The 24,946-nt window shown below is 29.0% G+C and overlaps 1 protein-coding gene and 1 long non-coding RNA gene across 10 annotated transcripts in view; one reads left to right on the top strand and one right to left on the bottom strand.

Moving 5' to 3' along the window:
* The window catches only part of LOC122718474, a 73,645-nt gene extending 66,306 nt beyond the window's left edge, over positions 1–7,339 (bottom strand). For both annotated transcript variants that reach the window (XR_006347391.1, XR_006347390.1), the window contains exon 1: positions 7,126–7,339. This is a non-coding gene — a long non-coding RNA (uncharacterized LOC122718474). The remainder of the gene's footprint in view (positions 1–7,125) is intronic.
* The window catches only part of LOC122718470 (calcium/calmodulin-dependent 3',5'-cyclic nucleotide phosphodiesterase 1-like), a 179,833-nt gene that overhangs the window by 88,580 nt on the left and 66,307 nt on the right, over positions 1–24,946 (top strand). For 4 of the 8 annotated variants that reach the window (XM_043943540.1, XM_043943536.1, XM_043943533.1 and 1 more), the window contains exon 1: positions 13,830–16,902. The exons of the other annotated variants lie outside the window; for them this stretch is intronic. In XM_043943540.1, the coding sequence (XP_043799475.1) occupies positions 16,719–16,902 (184 nt within the window). In that variant the 5' untranslated portion in view covers positions 13,830–16,718. Of the gene's footprint in view, positions 1–13,829; positions 16,903–24,946 lie in introns of those variants that run through there. 8 annotated transcript variants of the gene reach the window in all.

The raw sequence follows: 24,946 nt of genomic DNA, 5'->3' as shown, positions 1-24,946 counted from the left end.
ATTTGTGTTTTTCTTTTTCCCGATATTCGAAGTAATTCTAAACCATAATTGCATAAATATGGTACACGAAGCTGTTTCGAAAATGCTCAAGCCTTCAAGCGGATACTCGTATTTAACATGCGAGCAACGAGCCGACATAAACACGTATGCTTATTCTACTTTGGACGCTGCACTCGCAACTCCTCAGATTTGCATGTTGACTCACGTGAAGTCTTGACAGTACGGTAGATTAGCTAGCTACCGTCAACGCTGCCGATGAGATGAGAAAAACGATATTTAGATATGGATATTACACGTTTCCTTCAGCTATGCACGGATCAATAAGGGAAATATTAAACGTATCTCGTTAATCTACCTGTGCTCATTTTGCATATTTTAAATCCGATATCGAATACACGGCGAGTAAAAAGAGTTGGTCGCATGCGCGTACAAAAGCGAACTTGATATTATATCGAGCAGAATACGTCGATTTCAAGTTAGATTGAACGTAATATTTTTTTAGCATCTTTTGCTATTTTTTTTTTATACGTATGCATATTATTTTTAAAGTTTGCAAAATATTGTGTATATTTATGTGTTTGATTTCCTATTTGGAACGTAATACGATATCGATTTTTAAATTATTTGATATTAACTGAGTCTTTTTTATTAAAGAGAGCAAGATAAAATTTATTTTGTAGTAAAACTGGCATAATAGAACGACAGGTCTAATTAAATAGAAATAATGATCAGAGAAGACTACGGATTCTCGTTTAAATTAAAATTGGCTTGAAAAGAATAGAAATTAGTATATCAATGAAGAAATTTGACTCAAGCTAAGATATAGTAAATTAAATATTTCACGTGCTAATATTTTCAGTGTTAACATGACTTTTTCTATGAATAAAAAAAAAAAAAAATTCACGAGAGTCTTTACAGTTTCTAAGAATATTTATTGAACGTGGACGGTATATTTTAGCACGCTCAGCAACGAATAAAACGATGGCGTAGAAAATTTTAATATTAATGGCGCCACGCTCATATATTTATCTTTGAAATCCTATTCAAAGAATTAATTATATGGAATATATTTACACATAGCCTGATATCCTTCTAAATTATTATTAATAATCTGAATTTATAGAACCATTAAAATGCAATTGATAAAATTACAATCCACAAATTTAACCTGTTAACTAGAAATGTTGACATTAATAAGTTTATTCATTTTTTTGTTTTAAAATATGCATTGTTGCGTTTGTGTTAAAAAAATCATATTATCATATTCAAATATATAGACACAAGACGAATATTTACATCTAAAAATATTTATGTACTATAAGATTTGCGAAAAATAAAGAGGGTGATTAATTTTTTCTATCTAATCTATTTGTTTTATAAAATATATAAACATTTATATTTGAAAATTATTTCTAATTATTTCACGATGTATTTAGAAATCTTCCTAATCGATTATCCGAAAAAATTTGTTTTCCAATTGAAAAATAATCATTTTAATATGATATGAAAATTAATATTATAAATCCTATGTATATATAATATAAATAACCCTATTCTAAATAATAATTCTATAAAACATTATAAATCTTATCTTATCCTTTTATCGATAGCAAAAGAATTTTTCCTCTATTTTCGCTATCACCAAGAAAATAAATTCACGTACCTAATCCCTGTGATATAGAATCAAGAGAACTTTTATTCCTTCTTTTATTTCCTTCGCGGCCCTTATGTTCTATGAGGCAACTATCGATCGATCGATCATTTCCATTCAATTTTATCATCATAGCTATAATGTCTATTCCATGGAAATTCCCTACAATAAACCGCGAAAAAAAAAAATTCATCCACATATTTGTGGCTCTTCGCATTTCTTTTTTCTCGTTTCGACGCGTTGTCCTGCAATTTATATTAAATTCTCCAGATGTTATTCGCGTCTCATATTTTTTTCCATCCGTCATTATTCGATATTACTCGGTATTGTCCATCGTCCCTCGCCTCTAACGTTTACTTTCCTCGGGGTTGATAGGTTGAAAGCTGTTCCGTTTACGGCCTATGCATCAAACTATTTCTCGTATAAACAGTAATGCAACCCGGCTTTTAAAGAATATTAATATCCCCGTGGATAAGCTGTATATATTTCGAGGGTGCAATAAGAATAATGTCGAAGCAACAGTTTCGAGACATCGAATTCTCTTAAAGTTTCGTAATAGTGGATAGTAGATTTGAAATAGATAGGAAGATAAACTGCTTTATAAGTAATTTGCAAGTAAAAGAAGTTTTTTCGTGTATTATATCGATTTCAATTTATTTATACAAAGCTACGAAGATTTATGAATACCATCGAGATAAATTTTGAAGAGATAATGTAAAATTTTTCAATTTTACGTGAAAATAAAAATGGTTAAGAAAGATTCTATTGTTTTATCTATTTATTCTATATACAATATATAGAATAAGTATAATATATATAAATATAATATATATAATATATAGAATAAATATAATATATAATTATTTCTATTAATTATTTTAATCCTTGAAGATTTATTTTCTCACAGATTAAAAATGTTGAAAAAAAATTCTTGTTGATCAAACTCAATTATAAATATATAAATAAATTAAAACATTAGAAATAATGAACAATCACGATTAATTAAAATGATGAAATAAAAAACCATTATATATCCTTCAAATTTATCAGTAATTTATCACTAATCTGTCTGACTCGATTACCATAAATTACCAATATCATCATCGAGTATTTATATTCAATGCTTCTATAATTAATTATAGAATCCTGTCTTTTATTTTCCTTTTCATTTCTTAAGAACAAATAAAGAAGAAAGGAAAATTCAATTTAAAGACTCGGCCATAAAACGTGACATTTAATCCTTCTAAAAAAGAAAAAAAAAAAAGAAAAAAAAAAAAGAATGAAGAACGAATTTATAGACGCAAACAGGTTTCATATAATGGCAAATTTTATCCGCGTAGTTTCACTTCCGTCTGTTTAACGAGTATACAGGTATTAATTGATGGGTACATAGTGACCGCAATATTTTCCATTAACCGCGATCCATGATAAATGGAGGAACGATGCATTATTCTGGATGGTATCTTTTACTGACGTCGTCATTACGTGAACATCGCGGTGCCATGGATTACGATCATTCAACGTTTCCAACCTCGAGGATTCCCCGTCTATGATCTTGATTTACGAAATGATCTTTGTGATTGCACGCGAAGATTAACATATGGAAAAAAATCGATGAAACTGTTTTGTCACGCTTGACGAATCTATAGAAACGTGTTTGGAATGAAATAAGAGAAGTCGAGAAGTAATAAGATTTAAAAAGAAGCTAGAAGAAGTTGAAATTATGTTGGGAATAAAGCGAGAAGTTGAATCTTGGAAATCGAGAAATATTAAAATATTTTCAAGTTTTTATTCTGTTTGTAAAATTAATTAAAAAAAATTCTGAATACGAAAGATTTTTAATAAATATATGCTAATAGAATGATGAAAAAATTCAATATATACTTTATGATATTTTATATTGATAATACTATACATATTTTTAATATCTCTCTTGGTATGATTTACGATATCAGAGTCTATAAAATATAGGGTGTTACTGAATTGATAGTACAAGTCGAAAAGAAATGAATTTATATGAAAAATTATACAAAAAATTTAAATTTTTTTTAAACGTTTCGAAAAATAAAATAAATATAAATATTGTGAAAAGTAAACACCAAATAAACAAATAAATCACATAATAAGATGAATATATCTATGCAATTTCAACATTCGAAAAAATATTTCAAAAAAATTAAATATTTCCTCCAAAAAATGTTTACTATTTCTAAATGATTTCAAACTGCTACATAAAAATAACTCGACTAAAGTGTTTCAATATTCACTATAATTCTCAGAAATCGATTAAATTATATCGCATCTAGATCTTCCAGTTGATTTTTAGCCAGATTTAGCTTGACGATTTACACGTAGTTTATTTTACGATATATCCATCAGGATGAATTTCACGCGCGAATATTTAACTGCGTTTTTAAATTATTCCAGAAAGCCAGCTTTTCTCACCCGTTAAACCTAACCCCGAAGATAATTTCGCTCGATATTTCTAGGAGTTTCAGTGCCTTTTCACGCGTTCTCAGCTTCGTTATCAAGGATCTCGGGACTTCATCTCCGGAACCCTCGACTCGGCAATTAAGGAAACGAGGACTCGTTTCTTATCCCCGATGGGATAATAACAACGGCATTTCGTTTGTCCACGATACAAAATAATGTTTTTTTCATTTGTGATTCAGCCATCATTCGTTTCCATTAAGTCTACTTCGATTTTATTTCGTTTGAATTAAATGCCATTTTTCATTAGTCAGAAAATTGAATAAATATTTAATTTAATTTTAAATAAAATACTAAATACTAAGATTGTAATATTAAATAGTAAATTTTAAGATGTTTATGAAATTTCTGTGTAATTTGGAACAATTATTGAACGATAAAATATATGAAAAATATATAAAATATTGTTCAATATTGTTTGTGAAATATAATCTGAATATCTAACTATTGGATATTTATACAAAATCAATTGTACATGATTAAAAAAATGTAGCTTAGAAATTTGATTTATTTCTTGAATATCATAATGAGTACTATACTTTGTTGTAATATTGTTTCTGAAATATAATCTGGATATCTGACTGTGGACTTTTATGTAAAATTGTGGACTTTTATACAAAATTAAATTTGAATATCATTAAAAAAATAGCTTAGAAATTTGATTTATTTTTTAAATATCATAATGAGTACTATACTTTGTGATACTATACTTTGTGATTTCATGTCTTTTTGCATTTTGTAGGTTTTTATACATTAATTTATTTTATTTTAACTTTATATAAATGCATAAATATCCACAGCATAAATATATATAATGTATAAATATCCTACTGATTTAATATTCTTATACAGAATAATGTATTTTTTATCCAAGAAAGGTAAAATAAAAAAAAGAGAAAATATTTTGAAAAGAAACAAATTTAGCTTTTTATAATTCCTACTATTTATTAATAATCCTAATACATTTATAGATATATTATACCATTTATATATTGATTTGATATAAAACTATCTATATAAATTATTAAATATCTAATATGAATAAGGAATGTTATTAATTTTGATTTCTAATTTAATTTATCTTAGTTATTTAATACTTAGTTCTTTTTGTAAATGTTTTAGTCATAATTAGCATATATTTATAAATGTATTATACTATACTGGTTTGATATAAAGCTATTTATGTAAATTATTAAATATCTAATATGAATAAATAATGTTATTATGATTTATGTTATTTTGATTTCTAATTTAATTTATCTAAGCTACTTAATATTTAATTCTTTTTGTAAACAATTCTTTTTACTTTTAGTCTTAATTAGATCCTAATTACATATTTATAGATATAATACTATATTAGTTTGAAATAAAGCTATCTATGTAAATTATAAAACATCTAATATGAATAAATAATATTATTATTAATATATACATATATTTTGATTTCTTATTTAATTTATCTAAGCTATTTAATATTTAATTCTTTTTGTAAACGTTTTAGTCCTAATTAGCATATATTTATAAATATATTATACCCTACTGGTTTGATATAAAGCTATTTATGTAAATTATTAAATATTTAATATGAATAAATAATATTATTATTAATATATATCTATATATTTTGATTTCTAATTTAATTTATCTAAGCTATTTAATATTTAATTCTTTTTGTAAATGTTTTATTCCTAATTAGCATATATTTATAAATATATTATACCCTACTGGTTTGATATAAAGCTATTTATGTAAATTATTAAATATCTAATATGAATGAATAATATTATTATTAATATATATATATTTTTTGATTTCTAATTTAATTTATCTAAGCTATTTAATATTTAATTCTTTTTGTAAATGTTTTATTCCTAATTAGCATATATTTATAAATATATTATACCCTACTGGTTTGATATAAAGCTATTTATGTAAATTATTAAATATCTAATATGAATAAATAATATTATTATTAATATATATATTAATATATATATTTATATTATTATATATATTTTGATTTCTAATTTAATTTATCTAAGCTACTTAATATTTAATTCTTTTTTTAAACGTTTTAGTACTAATTAGCATATATTTATAAATATATTATACTATACTGGTTTGATATAAAGCTATTTATGTAAATTAATAAATATCTAATACGAATAAATAATGTTATTATAATTTATGTTATTTTGATTTCTAATTTAATTTATCTAAGTTACTTAATATTTAATTCTTTTTGTAAACTATTCTTTTTGCTTTTAGTCTTAATTAGCACATATTTATAGATATGTTATACTATATTTGTTTTGATATAAAGCTATCTAACTAAATTATTATATATCTAATATGAATAAGGAATGTTATTATTAATACATATTTGGAATTCTAATATTTGGATTTCTAATTTAATTTACCTAAGCTACTTAATATTTAATTCTTTTTGTAAATTAATTATTACTAATTATTATATGTATGTATAATATAAAATAATAATCTAGTAAATTTCAAAGAAATATTTTTACCTATATTTTATATGTAATTTGTTTACTATAATAATTTATCCAATAAAACATGAAATAATATGCATTAATATAAATTTATACTACAATTCTTACTCTTAAATTTCTATATCTACCTAATTGTAGTCTTGATGGATTAATTATTATAATAAATGTCACTGTGATTAATGATCTGTTCGCTTCTCTATATATTCACTAATGTATTATTCGTTTCGATACATAAACGATTGATAAAGAAATTTAAACATTATATTTCCCAAAAAAACGTTACAAGGTCTAAAATAATATTGCAATAAGGAAAATAAACGAAGTATTCGGAGCAAATAAATTCATTTTCGTTACTGCGCAATATATTTTAACCTCATTTAATATATATATAATTGCATTAATTATGATCATTTTTCATCAAATAATTAATAAATATTGTTATATTTAAAAAAAATACAATAAAATACTCACAGTTTGAAGTTGAAGAAAGAAAATAGGATCTTTTAAGGACGAAAAAGGATGTACTCTATTACGACGCACATTCACTAATACGATATCATATTTCTATTATATTTTTATATTACACATTTAGCAATAAATTATTCCGTTAACACTTATTTTCACACCACGTATCGATACTTGTATAAATATATTCCACAAACTAATAAATTTAATGTAAATGAGTAACGTGACTGCTTCACTTTCGGGGTTCGTAAAATTATGAACTTCTTGGCGCCAATTTGTAACTTCGGCACCCTTCGGCTGTTTTCGGATAACTTCGCTGAACTTCGGGTATCTTCGGGTATCTTCGGATATCTTCGGGTAACTTCGAGTTCAAGTCGAAAGTTGAATTTATACGACTAATTTTCTTTTCTTTTATATATATATTTCTAGTATTATTACATTATTATTAATATTATTAATATTAATATTATATATTTTATATAATTATTATATATATATTATATAATTATATATAATTATTATATATTATATTATATATTATATATTATATTATATATATTATATAATTATTATTAATTATATAATATTATTATTATTTATAATGTATAATTTTATATGAATTTGATTATTAACGATCAATTATTAATTATCATATTATTATTACAATATTCAAATTTTATATTTATAATTAAAACAAATAATTAATTGGCATTCTAAAAAGTCAATATTCTTTAATAATTTGAAATATTCATTAATATTAATATTCATATTTATTATAACATTTTACGGAATATAATTACTATAGCTGCGTTTAATTAATATTACGTAATCCTCAATTGTGTAAGTAATACTAAGTTAGCGAAATCCTTAACTGGTATTATATTTCATCAATTGTTTCAACATTTTCCATTAAATATATTATTTTAAGAAAAATAAATAAAAGAGGAATTATTTTATTTTTAATTTAATTTCTTCTATTGCATTAATAGTTTATACAAATTCTTTTTTAACGACTATTATTCTAAAAAATATATATTATTCATATTATCAATTATAATAATCAATTATAATATTATTATTATTTTGTTATAATTTAATCCATCTCAAATGATAATGTAAAATAAAAATAATATATAAAAAAAAAAAAAAAAAAAAAAAGAAGAAGAAAAAAAGAAGTTCTTTAAATAATAAAAGAATTTCATTATTTAAATATGTAGAAAATTATATAGCTTCGTTGTGCAATTGTAATGATTATTCATATACTCGTATAAGAAACAAATGTTAATTTAAGAACATTATTATAATGAAGATGAAAACGAATTAAATACGCATGATGTTTAAGAATAATTTGAAGTATGTTTCTTCTATTCATATTTAAGATAAAAAAAAAGAAAAGTTATGAATAGAATTAAACATAAAATGGAAATCTTCTTTAAAATTTAAAATATATACATATGCACATGTAGGTAATATTTAAAATGTCATAATAGATTTGAATTGAACATGTGCTGAAAATGTAGAAAGAATTGATGCCAAGAATTATATAATGAGATAGAGAAAGAAATAAGAAATAAACATTTGAAGTAAATATGTACAAATACATTGATTTATCAAGGTTTTCAATGTGCAAGATAGTCTTTGCAGATATTTGCATAAGATTATGATTGATGTTTATTAAACTTTGATATGAATTTACAAAGATGCTTTTTAACAAGTTAACTCTCTTCTATCCTTGATGTTTAATAGCTAACGAAGAAAATTATTCATGAAGCGAGATAAGAAGTAGTTATGAATTAAAACCATAAGTGTACGATTTTATTCTAATGGAAGAATACTATATAGAGGTGAATAGAATGTCAGAGATGCATGCGATGAATTTAAAATAATCCTCGCAACTATTTGAATAAGGAATTTTCTACAGAATTGATTAGATTATGATGAACGAAATTTCTTTTAATTTGCAGAAATATGCATCTTGAATGCCATAGAAATTTAATCTATCATCTACAATCTATCACCTACAATTACATTATCTTTATATTTTTATATTTATAATTTGTATTTAACTTAGTTAAATATGAAATTATAAAAACTAGTTAAGTATGAAATGTACATTTATATTTTTGAAGTATGTTATCATTTTGTTTATATCCATTTATATTTATATTTTTATCAAGAGAATTCATACAATGCTATCTCTGATTTACATTTTCATAGCATTTAAAGTTTTTACACTTTAAAGTTTTTACACTCATAATTATAACATGAAAAATTAAAGATAGCACGTGGAGATTTAATATAATTAATAAAAAAAATTGAAAAAAAAACATATTTCGATTAAAATGAGCAGGATAAAATATCTTTTGAATCAATAATAATCCAACCAAATGTTTCATTATGCTTACAATCGAAATCGAATTCATGAATATTTTCAAACGATAGAAATAACAAAAAATTCCCTGTTCGATATTTCTTAAATTCCCACCGCGATCGACAATATATCAATGTCGCCTCGCGATTCGACGAATTTTTCACGTGGAAAATTGCTTCTATCTTTACGCACCTTTCACATCTTTCCCAAAGTACTTTCTCTTTCCAGTCACATAAATACATTCGCAACCGAATCGACCATTACCCGAAGGAAACCACTGGAAGCACGCCTCTATTTCACGGATAGAAGGAGAATCTTCGCCGGTTAATTTATTACCTTTGAAGTAAGCTTTATGGATATTTGAGGCCAGAGTTTCACGTTTCAAGGTGTATCCTCAAGATCTTGCGAAATGAAGAGAGAGATGGACCGTGGAGAAAGACATTTATATAAAGAGTGAAGAACAGGGAAGGAAAGGGTGAGGGTGATATCCACGATAAGGTCTGTGGTGAGGCGTGACGAGACAAGGGTTGGTGTCGAAGAGGGGTTGAAACGGTTCGTTGAGGCTCCATACATTTCCCCTGTGGGGTTGAGATTTCTACACGCGTAACGCTATCGTAAAACAGATGTATTCGCGTAGTGTGTTTGAATTTGAAACGTTTCAAATGTCCCAGTAATATGGATAGGATTTACGAAATCCGCCCGTCTGAGATATTTGGATCGGCGTAAGATTTCAGGAGGTCGACTCTCGAACTCGCTATATTGGTAATTACGTGTATACCCCAAGTCGATTTATGTCTGACCTAAATTAAATCCCTCGAAGCGTAAATTTATCGGTGTAAGACTAGGAACGCGACACGTGGAGTGTAAAACATATTTTGCCTTTAAACGAGTGCTCGGATGGATAGAGATAGATCGTGTCATGCGACGAGAGATAAAGGATTAAGTTCTTCTGTGTGTATTAGAGTACATTAACGGTGATATCAATATCTGTAACAAAGGAATTAAATTAAAGACATTATCTGTCGAAAAAATTATCGCCTCTAACTCAAACCTTTTATCTGCTCCCAGCGCATCACCAATCCCTCGCAATAAAGTTATCAGCATGAAAAATGTTTCCCATCCAAGTCGTGGAATCGAAGTAAAGTTGGACGAGCGTTCATAGAAATTTGAGAAAATATTTTTTTTTTATTCAAAAGATGAAAAGCAATAATATTAATGGGGCTCGAGGGAGAGAAAACTATCTTGAAATCAATATTTTTCGAGTAAAAATATTCACTCGTGCCATATATGCAAATAACACTTCGCCATTTATATCAAAGGTGAAGCGTTAAAAGAATTATAGTCCTCGAGAGTTTCATGTCACGATAGAATATATTCAATTTCTGATTCGCGATGAGTTTGTCCACTTATTTGAAATATATTCTGAAACGTTCATTATTCGCTCGACTCGTTTGCGGCGGTTCAATTTGCATAAACCGAGAGAATCGGAAGGAAAAAGATGTTGGAACGTAACTGGAGGGTGGAAAACCATCATGGTCAACGGGAAGAAATTTTATTATCGCAAAAACTGATTCATATGGAACGATCGAACGTTTTACGAATAGCTCGTGGAGCTTATTGATAGTCATAGGATTTACTACAGAAATTCAATTTATCTCTCCAAAGTTCAAAACGTTGAAAACACGGTCTTACGAGGACAATTAAACAATTGCTAGTTTCGATTAAACGAAACACGACAGGTGTCAATGATTGGGGTGGAAGTGATTTTAAAAGGTATTAATATGAAATGGGAAAGGGGATAAAAAAGAAGGAAAGATTAAATGATAGATTTTTTTAGTCGCTTTTGAAAGCATTGTCAAGTTTATAAAAAAATAAAAAAAATAAAATAATAATCTGTGATAGCCAAATAGATATTTCAATGAAGCTGAAAGACTAATCCAAATCCATTATTTTTGAAATTCTATTATATTTATTTAATTTCTTTCTTTGTTCTATTAATAACTATTTCACGCCAAACGCTTTTTTACTTTTTTATTAAAGTAATATTAAGTAATATTAAATAAACTTGAAATTTCAAAAAAATCATTTAAAATGAATCAGTAAAGTATCTACTACAAAAATTAAAACAGGAGTTCATCATTTTTACCATTTTATAATAATATAAATTCCAATATTTCACGAAGATTCTGTAACTCTTAAATACCCAATTAATCATTAACATTAAAAAAATATAAAATTATCATAAAAATTTTATCAAACGAAATAAAATATCGAATAGACAAATACAATAATGAAAGAAAAAAAGATAAAAGATGAAATAGAAAATAATTCTCAGGAGAATCGTACGGAATAAAAAAAATAAATAGTTAAATGATTAAAGGAATGAACTCTTCTAATTAATTAATGCGGTTAGCGTGTTACTCATTCGCTTTCGAAATCATTTTTTTTTATCTTGTCTTGCCAAGCCTTCATACGATTAAATTATTTATTTCAACGATCTTGCTCATCGCTTGATTTCTCAATAAAAATTTCCAAAGGCGTTTTAGTAGTAGTACTTGGAACGACAGAAAGGTTGCGACAGTGATAGAGGTGGATACCTGTCAGCGTAGGATGGATTGAACAAAGGTGAAAGGGTCAAACGAGAAATACAATTGTGAAAATGATTCTAAGAAGGATAAGCGCGACGAGAGGATCGAACGTCGAATAAACTAAATAAAATAAAAATTATATTGAACGTATATATTCTATACGTGTTTTGAAATTTTGTGATGCGTGAAGATATCACGATATGCGATGAATAAGTATTCAGTGAATATGTATTGATAATTTTAACTTCTATGCCATATTCAAGATAAATATGAATATATCACGAGAAAAATATTTTACATTATCGAAGCATAGAATATAGAAAGCCAAACTGTTTAAATAATGGAAGAAATATCAAAAAAAGTAAATTTTCATGTTAAAAATATTTAAACAAATCAAAAGAAATAAGTTTTTTTTTTTACAAAACTATAATATTTGATTCAATATTCATTTTCAAAATAATAATAGAAAAACATAAATACAAAAATAAATATTTAAATAGATAAATATTAATTTCTTAAAATGTTTTTTGTTTAATACATTTCACTGTTTTTTCTATTGCTTTCTTTTATATTTCTTCAACCAATACTTATATCATAACATTTTACTTTCCAAAAACACTACTTACTTTTAATATTTATATAATATAACGTTTTGCAAAAATCAATGCAAAGATCATAAAATTCCAAAAAAAAAAAAAAAAAGAAAAATTGTAAGCACGTCAAACATTATTACATCCTACGCAAAACTGAACAATAAATAACTACATATCACGATATAACTCATTTCTCAATTTTATTTATCCGATGTCAACACTCCACTTTCAAAATAGAAAGGGATGAAATGATCATCCTACTCCAAAAATAACCATCCAACTTTTTCCTTCGTTAAACCGACAATCGGTCTAATCGAAATCACCAAATTCACTTATAGACCTTCAAGCTTCTATTCTTAATCCACGTCTCCGAAACAATCTCCCACGTACCAACCAAACATCCCCTTATCCATCCCAAATCCATACGGACTTCCCTCAGCGAGAAGATCTCGATGTTTACCTGAGGGCGAATAATACTCACGAGGAAAACAAAGCGATTTCGAAGGAGGGAGGAAAACCGAAGGAAGGTAGAAACGAAACCGATCACAAACCGTGTCTACGTACCTCGACGTAGAACGACGAGGAACGAGAATAACGAAATAGAAAAGGATGGAAATTGTCGGAGCGACGAAGGGGAGGGAGAAAGAATGATAGACGACGGAAGGAGAGCGAGAGCGAGAGAGGAAGAGCGTAGTGAGAGGGCGACGTAGCGGGTCGACAGGAGGGTTCAGAACGACGTGGTGAGCGTGAGGAGGGGGAGCTCGGCGAGAGGTGGAAGTTTGGAATGGTTCAGTTGTAGCGGTACCGCGGCTCGGGTCGCACGCGTGTCTCCGTTTTCGCGTGGTTCGCGTGTCTCTTTTCGCGCGTGTATCAATTCGCTTTCTCTCTCTCTCTCTTTCTCTCCGTCTCTCTTGCTCGCTTCATCGCGATCTTCCCCTTCGTTTGGGTTCGCCGGCCGGTCCCTCTCGCGTGCATGAGACCGCCGCGTGACGTCTGACCAAGCACGAGGTTCTTCCACTCGCGCTGTGCGCGCCTCTTTCGCCGGTCCTCCTCGATTCGATCACGCTGCTACCGAATTTGCTACAGGGATCGATCGTCTTGTGGATAGTTACGTTGTTGGGACACGAAAGATCAAGGAAGCAGGATCGATACGGATTATTGGAGTATAATAGAGGCGCGGATAATAAGTCCGCAGCGTTGAACACGTTATCCTCCAGAGCCAGGATAGCGGAAAGGATAATCCTGGATCGGTTATTGATAAAAAAGACACGGCTTAAAAGGAAGAGGAAATAGTTTGCTCCAAGAGCTAATCTGGGATAGAATTGTAAATAAATGTAATCGATCTGGCGATCGATGAAACTCTCGTAATTGTTGGAATTGGCTCGTGAAATGACACCTGTGCGAGCGTAGCCGTTTATACGTGAATACGATTGATGAGCGCACCTCGATCCCGATGATCAGGGAACGCGTGCAGATCGATCGTCACATGAAAACGTGCGCACCGTGCGCGTGCCGGCTTCGCGAGAGTGCCGGCGCGCCGGTGCACGAGCGGGCAAACTGAATTTAACGTTATGGTAACGTGAATCGATCGTGGGACACCCTCCACCCTCGCCCATCACGATTTCCCGTGTCCGTGCATGCACGTACAACGTGCCGTACCGTGAAACCAGCGCGAAAAAGGCGAAGAGGTAATTGAACTATCGGCCCTTGAGTTCCCAATCGGGGGTTGGAATTTCCAGCTAAATTGCCATTGGAGAAACTCTGTCAACTTTCCAGCCGAGATAATATCTTTTACAAGCGGACTCGAAATTTCTCGTGCACTCGATTCACTGGACGAAGATCCATCCAAAGACGAAAAGGGGGTGGGAATATATCGCATACACGACTGCACGTTTGCTTTGACCCGGAAAAATCTTTGCGACGAGCACGTGTTAATACGTCGCTCGTTTTCGAAGTGATCAATCAGCCCGAAGAGTCTCCGCGGGGAACGTCGATCAAAACGAGCTATTAGTAGATTAATGTCTATTCTATTTATGGTTAACGAGCGACCCTTAATGCCGATGATTAGAAGGATGAATAGACAGGACGACGATCGAGTAAAGTAGATCGTGATCTCTTGAATTCTATTCGAATCTGTCCAATTTCGGAATAAAATCACTTTTCACGTGTCGCTAAGAGATACCGAAGATTTCTCGACGAATGATCTACTTTCAAGGAAGATGCACGTATGCGATAGGAAAGATTCCAAATTGCAGGATCGAGTTGGCCGGGTATAAGAATTCTCTCGGGTCGTTTACTCGCTGGGGGATTGTTAGCCGGAATAATAGGGAGGTCAGTGTTCGCTGCATAAATTTTTTCGCTCTCGCGGAAACCCTATTGAGCCTATATAGGGCTTGGAAAGTTCACGAAGGTGTGAAAAGGAAGGAAAAACAGAGTGAGAAGGGAACTTGGTTTGTTTGCCTAGTCGAAACGAAGCCGGTGTATTTGTAGCAGAACCGGAAGATTTGCTTGGTAATGCGATGAAAGCCGACATCGATGGCCCTCGTAACGAGAATATAGCACGTTGTTCGCGCGTTGGAAACGTCGTGGAATCCACAGGTCGATAAATTCGAGATCAACGACTTCTGGAACTTTTTTCAAACTTGAATCGTTCTCGATAGAAAAAATTGATCTATGGGTGAAGCATAGGTGAATCGCGTCTGAAATTTAACGAAACCAGGAATTCAAATGATTGCCTGAATTCTATAATGGAAGGGATTCTAGAACAGTGCAGAAAGTGGAGATATTTTGCATTCAGAAACATTAAATTAATAATCGACCAACAATAATTGAACAACGGAAGAGCAAATAGTGAATTTTATCGTGCTTTTGGTCCCATGTAAAAAGAATTTCCGCATAATTGGGAACAAGGCGCGACACGCGACGTCGAGAAAATTTCCACGAAGGAGGGAAAACGATGGTGTTAATCCTTCGCTGGAAATCAGCACGGTTGAAAGCAATTCCAGAAGATAAACAAGTTTATCGGGAAGCGGCGAATCTATTGTCGTTCAAGTTGATCAAACCTCGTAGTAGTTTAATAGTTGCGATATCTGCTTAACGGGACAAACTTCGCTTGCAAAACTTCGCTTGAGTTGGGAAGATTCAGTTGTGTGTAAGTTTTATCTTTCGACGAAAAACAAGGGGACGATATTTCGTGGTTTTACGATCGATTAAAACGAAGATGAAATAAAACATTCGATACCAAAGAAAGTGATACGTGAAGCGCGATAATACAAACTGGAATAGAGACAAACATGCAACAGACGTGCCTGAACGTGTTTTCTTAAACAATTTAAACAAATTATTTTACTTTGCTACACTAGAAACGTTCAAGAGGGAAGCTACTACCAAACAATCGCTCTGCAAAAGGGAATTTTCCCTGTTTCTCTATAACATAAGTTATAACATAATCTCATATCATTCACGGTCAATTGATCCTATTCTCTTTTTCTATCCTCGAATTTTAAATCACGAATATAATAGAAAAAAAAGATGACCGATTAAAACAAGGTTGAATTACACGAGCCTAGTACAAGTATTATTTCTTGGTTCTAACATCAGATGAACTAAAAAGTACGAGTAGATTTCGCGAAAGAAATGTATCTCACTATATTTCATCGCCTGAAAGTAATCCAGAGAAGCTTTTCGAAGCAAATGTTGTCGATTCGTTAAAGAAGAAGCAGAAGAGATCGAGGGGAAGATAAAAGGAATCAAAGTTTGATTGGAAACGAGCGAGCAAGGGAAAATCGGGCGAACTGTTCCGCGATTCGAAGTGAACAAAGTGCATGTGGAACCGGATGTACGGATGTGCGTGTACAGGGGTGTGTGATCCAACGGCAATGACGAGTATCGAGCACGCGTTGTCAGGACCTTGTCTAGATGAAAAGTTGGCCACGATAGTGGGAACTGAATTGTCGCGTGGCTAAGTAGGCGCGGGTATGGTGTGGAAGTAGGTTTTCCTTTCTTCCGGCTTCTGGTGGAGAAGCAGTATACAAGTGGAAGAGGACGATGATGTCTAGACAAAGCAAAGACCCCGTGCAGAAGTGCCACTCGGACCCAGGTGCTGCAAGTACCGGCGGTACTCCTTGCAGCCCTGGTAAGCGAATTTCTCGGAGACTAGTGCCCGGCATTCCGAGCTCTTCCAACACGCGCAAGTGTGTTCTCACCTTGGATGGGTACAGCTATGTGATCGGTGAGTATATGAATCACGATAAGAACTTGTATCGTTTTGATGTGCTGGTGTAAGGATTGATAGAGAGGCGAAGAAGAGAATTCGCTTATCTTACGTTCCTGATGAATCAAGTATTATCATCGTTATCGACGGGGTGTCTTGTGGAATGGAGAAAGATACGTGTAATGAATTATTATTAATCGAAATCGAAGATAAGGGAAAATAAGGGAAATTGAAGATTACGTATTATTGTTTTTCAATCGTTTAAATCTTGGAAATTAGAATCGCATATTTTAATTTTCTCTTGTCGAGGTGATGTATTATCCGCATTACAATGCTATTGTAAAGGATTCATAATCTAGAGGAGCTTATTCTACTTGCGAAACATTGTAGAATTATACCTTTTCATTTTAAAACTCGAGAAGATTTAAATTGAGATCACGTTCAACTCGGTTTTTTTGAAACCAGGATTTTCAGTTAAAAAATTTAATTTTTGTGTAATATCTTTTCTTCGGTCGTTCACTTATATATACAATCAGGAATCGATGAAAAATATATACACATTTTTTATTAGAAAAGTGATTCATCGTTGCTTTTGCTAATAAAATTCTATGAATTTTCAAATCTCGAACTTTTAATTTGGCTATGATATTCTTATACCTTCTTATAGGGATTCTCCTCGTCTTATTTTTTCACGTACAAGCTTTGATTTTATGATTATTATATCTATATACTATGGGTTATTCATATATATGGTATCATTTTATCCTAATGAAATTAATCCTTTATTCTAGCCAAAATCTTTCCTCCAATCCACTTGCCTCTTTTCTTTTATTGGCGATACGATTGTGACGTTTTTACCTCGTTCGTCGTTTTGATTGGACAAGTCACGATCATCTTGGATATCATTATTCGATAGTTTGACGTCTCGCCGAATTTCCTCGGGGCGAATAAAATAAACCCGTACGACAGTTGTGGGTCAACGAGACCGCTCGTTTCTTTTTATTGCCGTATACCATGCTATTACGAGCATTCTTCTGTTCCTGCAGAGACTCATTTGCAAAAATAATCAAAAGTTTACCGCTCGCGAACTACACGTAACAACGTAACACGCACGAGTAATTATTCTTTTCTGGTACGATTCGCGACTGGCGCAACGTCAGCCTCATGATTTCGACGACCCCGTAAATTGTATGCTCTCACGTAGATGTAACCATGTTCTTTATTCTTTTTCTCTAATTAAGCGAATATGCGTCTACAAGACCCGTGCTTCAAAAAGAAAAAAAAAGATAAACGCGTGGAAGAATGTGTAGAAGAAAAAAACATCAAACTGATTTAATTAATCGCTTATAATCGAGATCGATTCGTGTCCCGAATGTATCTTATACCTCAAGATTTCCGAGAATTTCGAGGAATTGAATAAGAAAATTAAAGGAACAGTCATAAAATTATGGCGAATCACGAGATACTCTTTCGAGAATTGGATCCGATATTTTTGGATTCTGACACACTTTTTGAATTACCGCGTATAATAATAATATAAATCGGATAATGAACGCGACTAATTTGTTATCATGCGTGATTGAACGAATCTTGAAAAGTTTGAATGTTTGTCTTGAAAGTTGCTTATTTTTTTTCTTCCTCGTTTTTATCCAAGAACGAGTAATTATTTGTTTAAATTTGCATCCAATCTTTTGTTTCTGTTTTCATATCCTTTGTTCGTATTCACACTCGCGGCTTGAAACACAGGATTACAATTCTGTGATAGAGGAAATTTATGTCTTTTGTGCGTTTCAATAAACGTTACACGATGCTGTTTCTTTTAATTCCATATACTCTCTTTCAATTTTTATGTTACTTTATACATGTTTGTAATGCTTCACATACGAGGACCGCAGAAGGGAAACTTGATAAGTTTATTTTTGTTGACTCTTATTTTTTACGTCATAGCTTTTACATCAGGGCTGAAAAATGCTTTGTTATTTCACTTGACAGGTGCTAAAATAAAAAAAAAAATGTTAATAATTAATATACAGGCGAATAATTTGACAAGTTTAATTTTGAAATTTAAGTTTTTCTTTAAAAACATTTAAATATGTTTGTAATGATATCGGATATTAAACATTTCAGATATCGAATATTTTGCAATTGAATAAATATTTAATATCAAATAAATCATTTTTTGTCGTATCTTTTATTTTAATTTTTTTGCATCCATTGCAAACAATTAAAATTAAGATACGTTCATATTGTTATTTATTTACAAATCTCTTATAATTACGAGTACACAATTTGTTATATTACCAACATGTTTGCATACTTGTATGCAATATCCAGGCATTATTTCCTTATGTTTCTATTATTTAATGCATGTACTTCATCATACAAATATAATAAGAACAACAAAGATATAAATTAGGTTATATTTCGTTTCTTCTTAAATTAAATTATATATTATAATTTGATATAGTCTTAATTTATCAATTATCTTTTAACTTTCAATTTAGATTTAATAATTATATTACATTTTGATTTTTCACCAACTTTGTAAATTATTCTAAATTATCCAGATTTATCATTTATTTTTGAATTATAACATCATTATTTTTTTCAAATTATAATATTTAACGATATTATGCACTGATTGATTAATATTTTTAATTTGATCGATTAATATTTCTGATTAAAGAAAATTATTTTAACGGTGTTATATTGATATATGATTACTGATATAATAATCATAATTACTGAATAAAAATATTAATTGGAAACATTGTATCGATCATATATTGAAATTTTGCTGACTAAAAATCAAATTAAAATTCCTATTTGGAATCTGTACCATATTACCGTTAATTATTATCCGAGGATGAGTTCAAATATTAATTTCATGGTAAAAAGAATTTTTATAACCGATCATTAATCTGATTGACCCCAGGGGAGAGTTACCAAGTTAGACCAGATTGAGTCTAAAGGGTTAATGGGTTAAAAGTTCGTGTATAACGTGTTCCGTAATGAAGGAAACTCGGAATTAATGTCATCGGGTCGACACCGATTACGTTACCCTCGAGCTCATCCAAAAACACTGGTCCCCGTTACAAAGTAATGCATTCTTTCTCGGATGCCATTGAGAGCGTTCAAAAGACTCGTTTGTCGCGGTCTTAATTTGCTTAGAGTTCATTTACATTGAACTTTGTGTCCGAAACAAATCTATTTACGACACGCACCGACGTCACTGCAACACTTACTCCCTTAAGCTATACCACAAGCGTAAGCACGTCGATGAACTGCATGTTCTTTTACTAAAAAAAAAAAAAAAAAGAAGAAGAAGGAAAGAGAGATAGAAAAAGAGAAAATGAAAGGAAACGCGAGATAAAGAAAGAGGAAAAGGAAGGAAGGAAAGGGGTGAAAGAACAGGGAGAAAAGGATATTTGCTTCGCGTGTTAGGTACTAGCGCGCGAGAATTTACGAGGAAATATTTTTAACGTAAGAACTTGCATCGTAGCGCGCACGAAATTACAAAACGAAGTGATTTTATCATTTTCATTCGCTTCACGTCCTACCTTTACGCGTGCCTCTAATACTGTTACCCTTGTGCTTTTTCTCCTTTCTACTTCTTAACTTCTTGAGATTATTCACGTTTACGTATGTCGCGTTTTTCTGTAAAAAAAAAAAAAAAAAAAAAATTAGAATTGTGAAGCTCGGTTTAATTTTTCAATTTAAATTTTTTGTAATAGCGAATGAAAGATGCAAAATTTCATTTGATAGTTTTTATAGATTTTGGAATTATCAATTATTTATTAAAGAAATATATAATCTGTAGAATTATGAAGAAAATAATTTTCATTAAATGTATAATATTTCGAAAAATATAATAAAATTTTATTTGAAAAAGTAATAATTCTTTTTTTAATTGCTGTTGATATTTCTTCTGTCGTATTAATTTCGTCAAAAATGTATCAGTTGACTTTCCTCTCTAAAAATATCGAAATATCGCAATAGTAAACATTCAATGAAATTATTTATATTTGTATTAAAAAAATTAGTTTTTTGCTTGTCGTATTTATTTGCATTTGTGTCAATATAATAACCAAGATGATAATAAGAAAAGCAAATATAATAAATAATGAATGTAAAATATAATATGCATTTATTCCAGGCATATTCCATTTTATACCAACGTTTTATACCATATTTGTGAAATTTGCATCAGATTTACACCATTCTTGTATTTTTATGAAAATCCATGGATCTTAACGTATTAGGAATATTAGTTGGTAATGATTCTTATTTAAAAATCATAAAGAAATTTCTTCAAATTTTATATTATACAGCGTGATTGTGTTGAATTTTTTTTTATTAAATCAAAAACATGTCTTTGATATTTAAAAAAAAAACATATTGATGAAATTTATTTAAAAAAGCAATAAAAATTTGTAAAATTATATAAAAATATTTGAAAAGAAAATTAAATCTATATAAATTATTGTAATATTTTATTTTTTGATTATTTTTTTTTCTTTTTATAAAATATTTGTATTTTTTATTTTGTGTCAAGAAATTTTAGGATCGGTATTTATGTTATTATGATATAACATTTGTTTCAAAATATATTATATAAAATATATTATAACTGCTTTCTTACTAATGCTTCCTTTTTTATTATCCTTTACCCCTGTGTAATTAAAAGTTATTGTAGAAAATATGCTATTTATATAACAATAAATAATCATTATCAAGATACATTTCAATTAAATAATTCCAATATCGTATTTAAACTTTTTCTCAATATTTCTTCTCAATTCTCTTTTGTTTTTACTGCAAATCTCCCCACAATTTTCAGGGATTTGCCGATTATCATTGCACATTTTAAAAAACCAACTCGGTGAGGGTATTGCCTGTCATTTATTCTACATTTCGCCTGTTTTTCTCGATTTCCGCAACGACTTTTGTTCTTTCTTCGATTTCTTTCTCGAAGAGATTTTTCCAACGGAAATTCAGATGCAGAATTCTTTTGCTGGTTCAGTAACAATATTGATTCAGCTACACATAGAGTCAAATAAATGTATATATTTATTAGTTATAATGAATCGAATTAATGATACAAATACATTATCTTTTTTGATATATAAATTTTGATTGAAAGATTTAAATTTGATTTTAAATTAAAAATTGATTTTAAAAATGAATTTTGCTTTTTCCACAAATAGGTAGGTTATTATTTGTATTAAGTAATAAGAATAGTAAATGAGTAATAAGAATAAACCACGGATATGTAAATTTATATTTTCATTACCACAATTGTAGAAATGGAACTTAAGTAAAGATTTGATTCATTCTTTAAATATCATGAGCATTTTTACAAATGATATACAGAAACCATTTGGATCACATGGATCGTTAATTTTTAAAATAATTATTTTTTTAATAATTTTAATTTTTTAAAATAATTTGTAATCTATATTGTTTCTTATAATAGAATAACTTGAATTTTGTAATTATTATATCATATTATAACAAATCCTTTTCCTAGATTAATATACATCAATATTAATAGATTTCTATTAAAAATAAATTAAATCTTTTTATGAAGAATTATATGTTGCATCGGTTAATGCATTAAAAAGTATGCAATTATATTTTTAAAAAAACTAAAATCTTTATATAATCTCTATACCTTTATTTGCAATTTTTATCCATCTGAATTTATCTTACATAAAACATTTTTTAAAATCAATAAAAAACAAACAAAATATTCAATCAATTGATCATGTTATTTTGTTAATTATATATTCGTATTCCTTCATTTACATACTATATAATTCCCTGTTGAAAATTCGTTTCTCACAAGAATTAAACGTTCTCAGCTCATGCAAAAGTCCAGAGATCGAGTTAAGGATATTAATTAACGCCTCTTCATCTCATTACAAGTTAATTTATCCTCGAGGATCCGTCATTAACCGAATTATTCAGATTTTACGAATCGTTTCCTTTCTTACAGTCAAACACTTTGTTCACGAACGAATCACTGCAAATTGTTCCGTTAAAACTTTTCTTGGAAAAGTAAACTTCGTCGCGTATTTTAACTCGTGGCAATATTATCTCTTTCTCTTGCTTCTCTTACCACGATATTTCACGAAGAGATTCAGACACGATGGAACAAGTTTTATATATAATCGCGATTCTTTTGTTGACGAGAAGAAAAAATTTTTATATATTTGACGAATAACGAGAATAACGAGAATTCATGCCACATTAGAAAACTTGGTTCAAATAGAGGAACACGAGTCTATATTTACATTGATTTCTTCTTTGTCTGTTATCAAAGTATCTTGTTAAGTATTAAAATTAATATACGAATGCTTTTTCTTTTTCTTTTTTTTTTCTTTTACTTTTTTATCATAGCACCATGTTCTTTTTTTATTTATTTTTGATATATGTTCACGAATATTACTTTTAAAATCACGTATATTTTTATATTTATTAATATTGATTAGCTTGATTAAATACATTGATATTGTCGTCACATTTAATATAAAATTTCAATTTTTTTTTTTAAATTTATTATTTCATGATATGTGACACATGTGTATCATAAGTAATAATGTTATTTCTTATGAAGATTGACTCTGCTAAGGATAAGATCCCACTGGAAAAATTTCTCGCGTAAAATTTTTTTTCTTATCTCTCTTCTTATATATCGTAAGAAATTTCAAATATATAATATAAAATTCATTACAGAATTTTGAAATTCCATTTATTATGTATAAAAATTCCTAAAATTATAAAATAAAACTAATGAAAAAGATGAAAAAAATTAAAAAATAAAAATTATATAATTTTATACAAAATGTTAAATGTGGCATTGACTTAATTAAGAATTACATGTAAAATAATTCTATATTTTGAATTTTAAATTTGAAATTTATTTTTTTTTATCCTTAACAATATATTTTTGGACATATTTTATGTTCAATGAATATTTCTTATATATTTTTTGATATATTTCTTTAAATTTCTTTATTTTGTCAAACTTTCTCTTTAAATTTTAATTTTTAATTTTTTAAACACTTGAAGTATAACTTAATATTCAAAATTATATTTATTTCTATTTTAACAATGATAGCGTTTCAAATCTGCAAATTATAATTTTTCAAAAATTAGCAAACTAATCTATTTGCTTAAGCAATTATATTTTCTATACTTAGAGGCAAATACAATTTTTCTTTTAACTAATATTAATCTTTACCTGCTTAATACAATGTACTAAATAACATGACTTAAAAATATTTTAAATTGAAATTTCTGATCAATATCTATTCAAAAAAATCATGGAGCTGAATTTAAACCAATGTTCATTACTTATTCTTAACCAATAGAAATATTAAAAAATATTTCATTCTTTTATGTTACAAATTATCAACGTGACGATATACTCTGTTTCAAATGATAAAATATTCGTAGCAGTTATAACACAAACAAGAAAAGGGAAATTTATAAATATATGTATATACCTAGAATTCATATACTTGTTTGTTAAGAATTATATAATGTGATTATCACGCCACGTGTCGTGTGCTTACCTCATTTGTAACATCATTAGAGCAAAAAGTCAATGCTTCCTTTTTTATACCCCCGAGGTGCAAGTGTGAACAGATTGTCGATGGCATAATTTGAATGACTGCCGGTAAACCGAGTGGAACGCACAGTTGAGAAGCATCGTGACTAAGTAAAATTTTTGATATTTTATCCACGAGCCACAAATCTGTGATATAATTATTCCTGAAAATATAAATACAATTTTATTACAATTTTTTTTCGAAAAATTTAACAAAGCAACTTTTAATTAATCGATCATTGTATTCACTTTAACAGAATAAAAATTTTATTATTTAAAGAGGATACTTTTAAAGGATACTTTTAAACGTATGCGGTCGATTCGAAAAAAAAAAGAATTAAGGATTAAAGGATTTCAAAATTTCTTCAAACTGATATATCTAATTATTAAATTAAATTCGTACGTTTGATTATTTTAACTCACTTGTCAAACTTTCTAACATAGCAT

This window comes from Apis laboriosa, unplaced genomic scaffold (assembly GCF_014066325.1).
Source record: "Apis laboriosa isolate Shangri-la unplaced genomic scaffold, ASM1406632v1 scaffold645_cov152, whole genome shotgun sequence".
Lineage (NCBI taxonomy): Eukaryota > Metazoa > Arthropoda > Insecta > Hymenoptera > Apidae > Apis > Apis laboriosa.
Note: the sequence above shows the minus strand (reverse complement) of the source record. Positions and strands in the feature narration are given on the sequence as shown.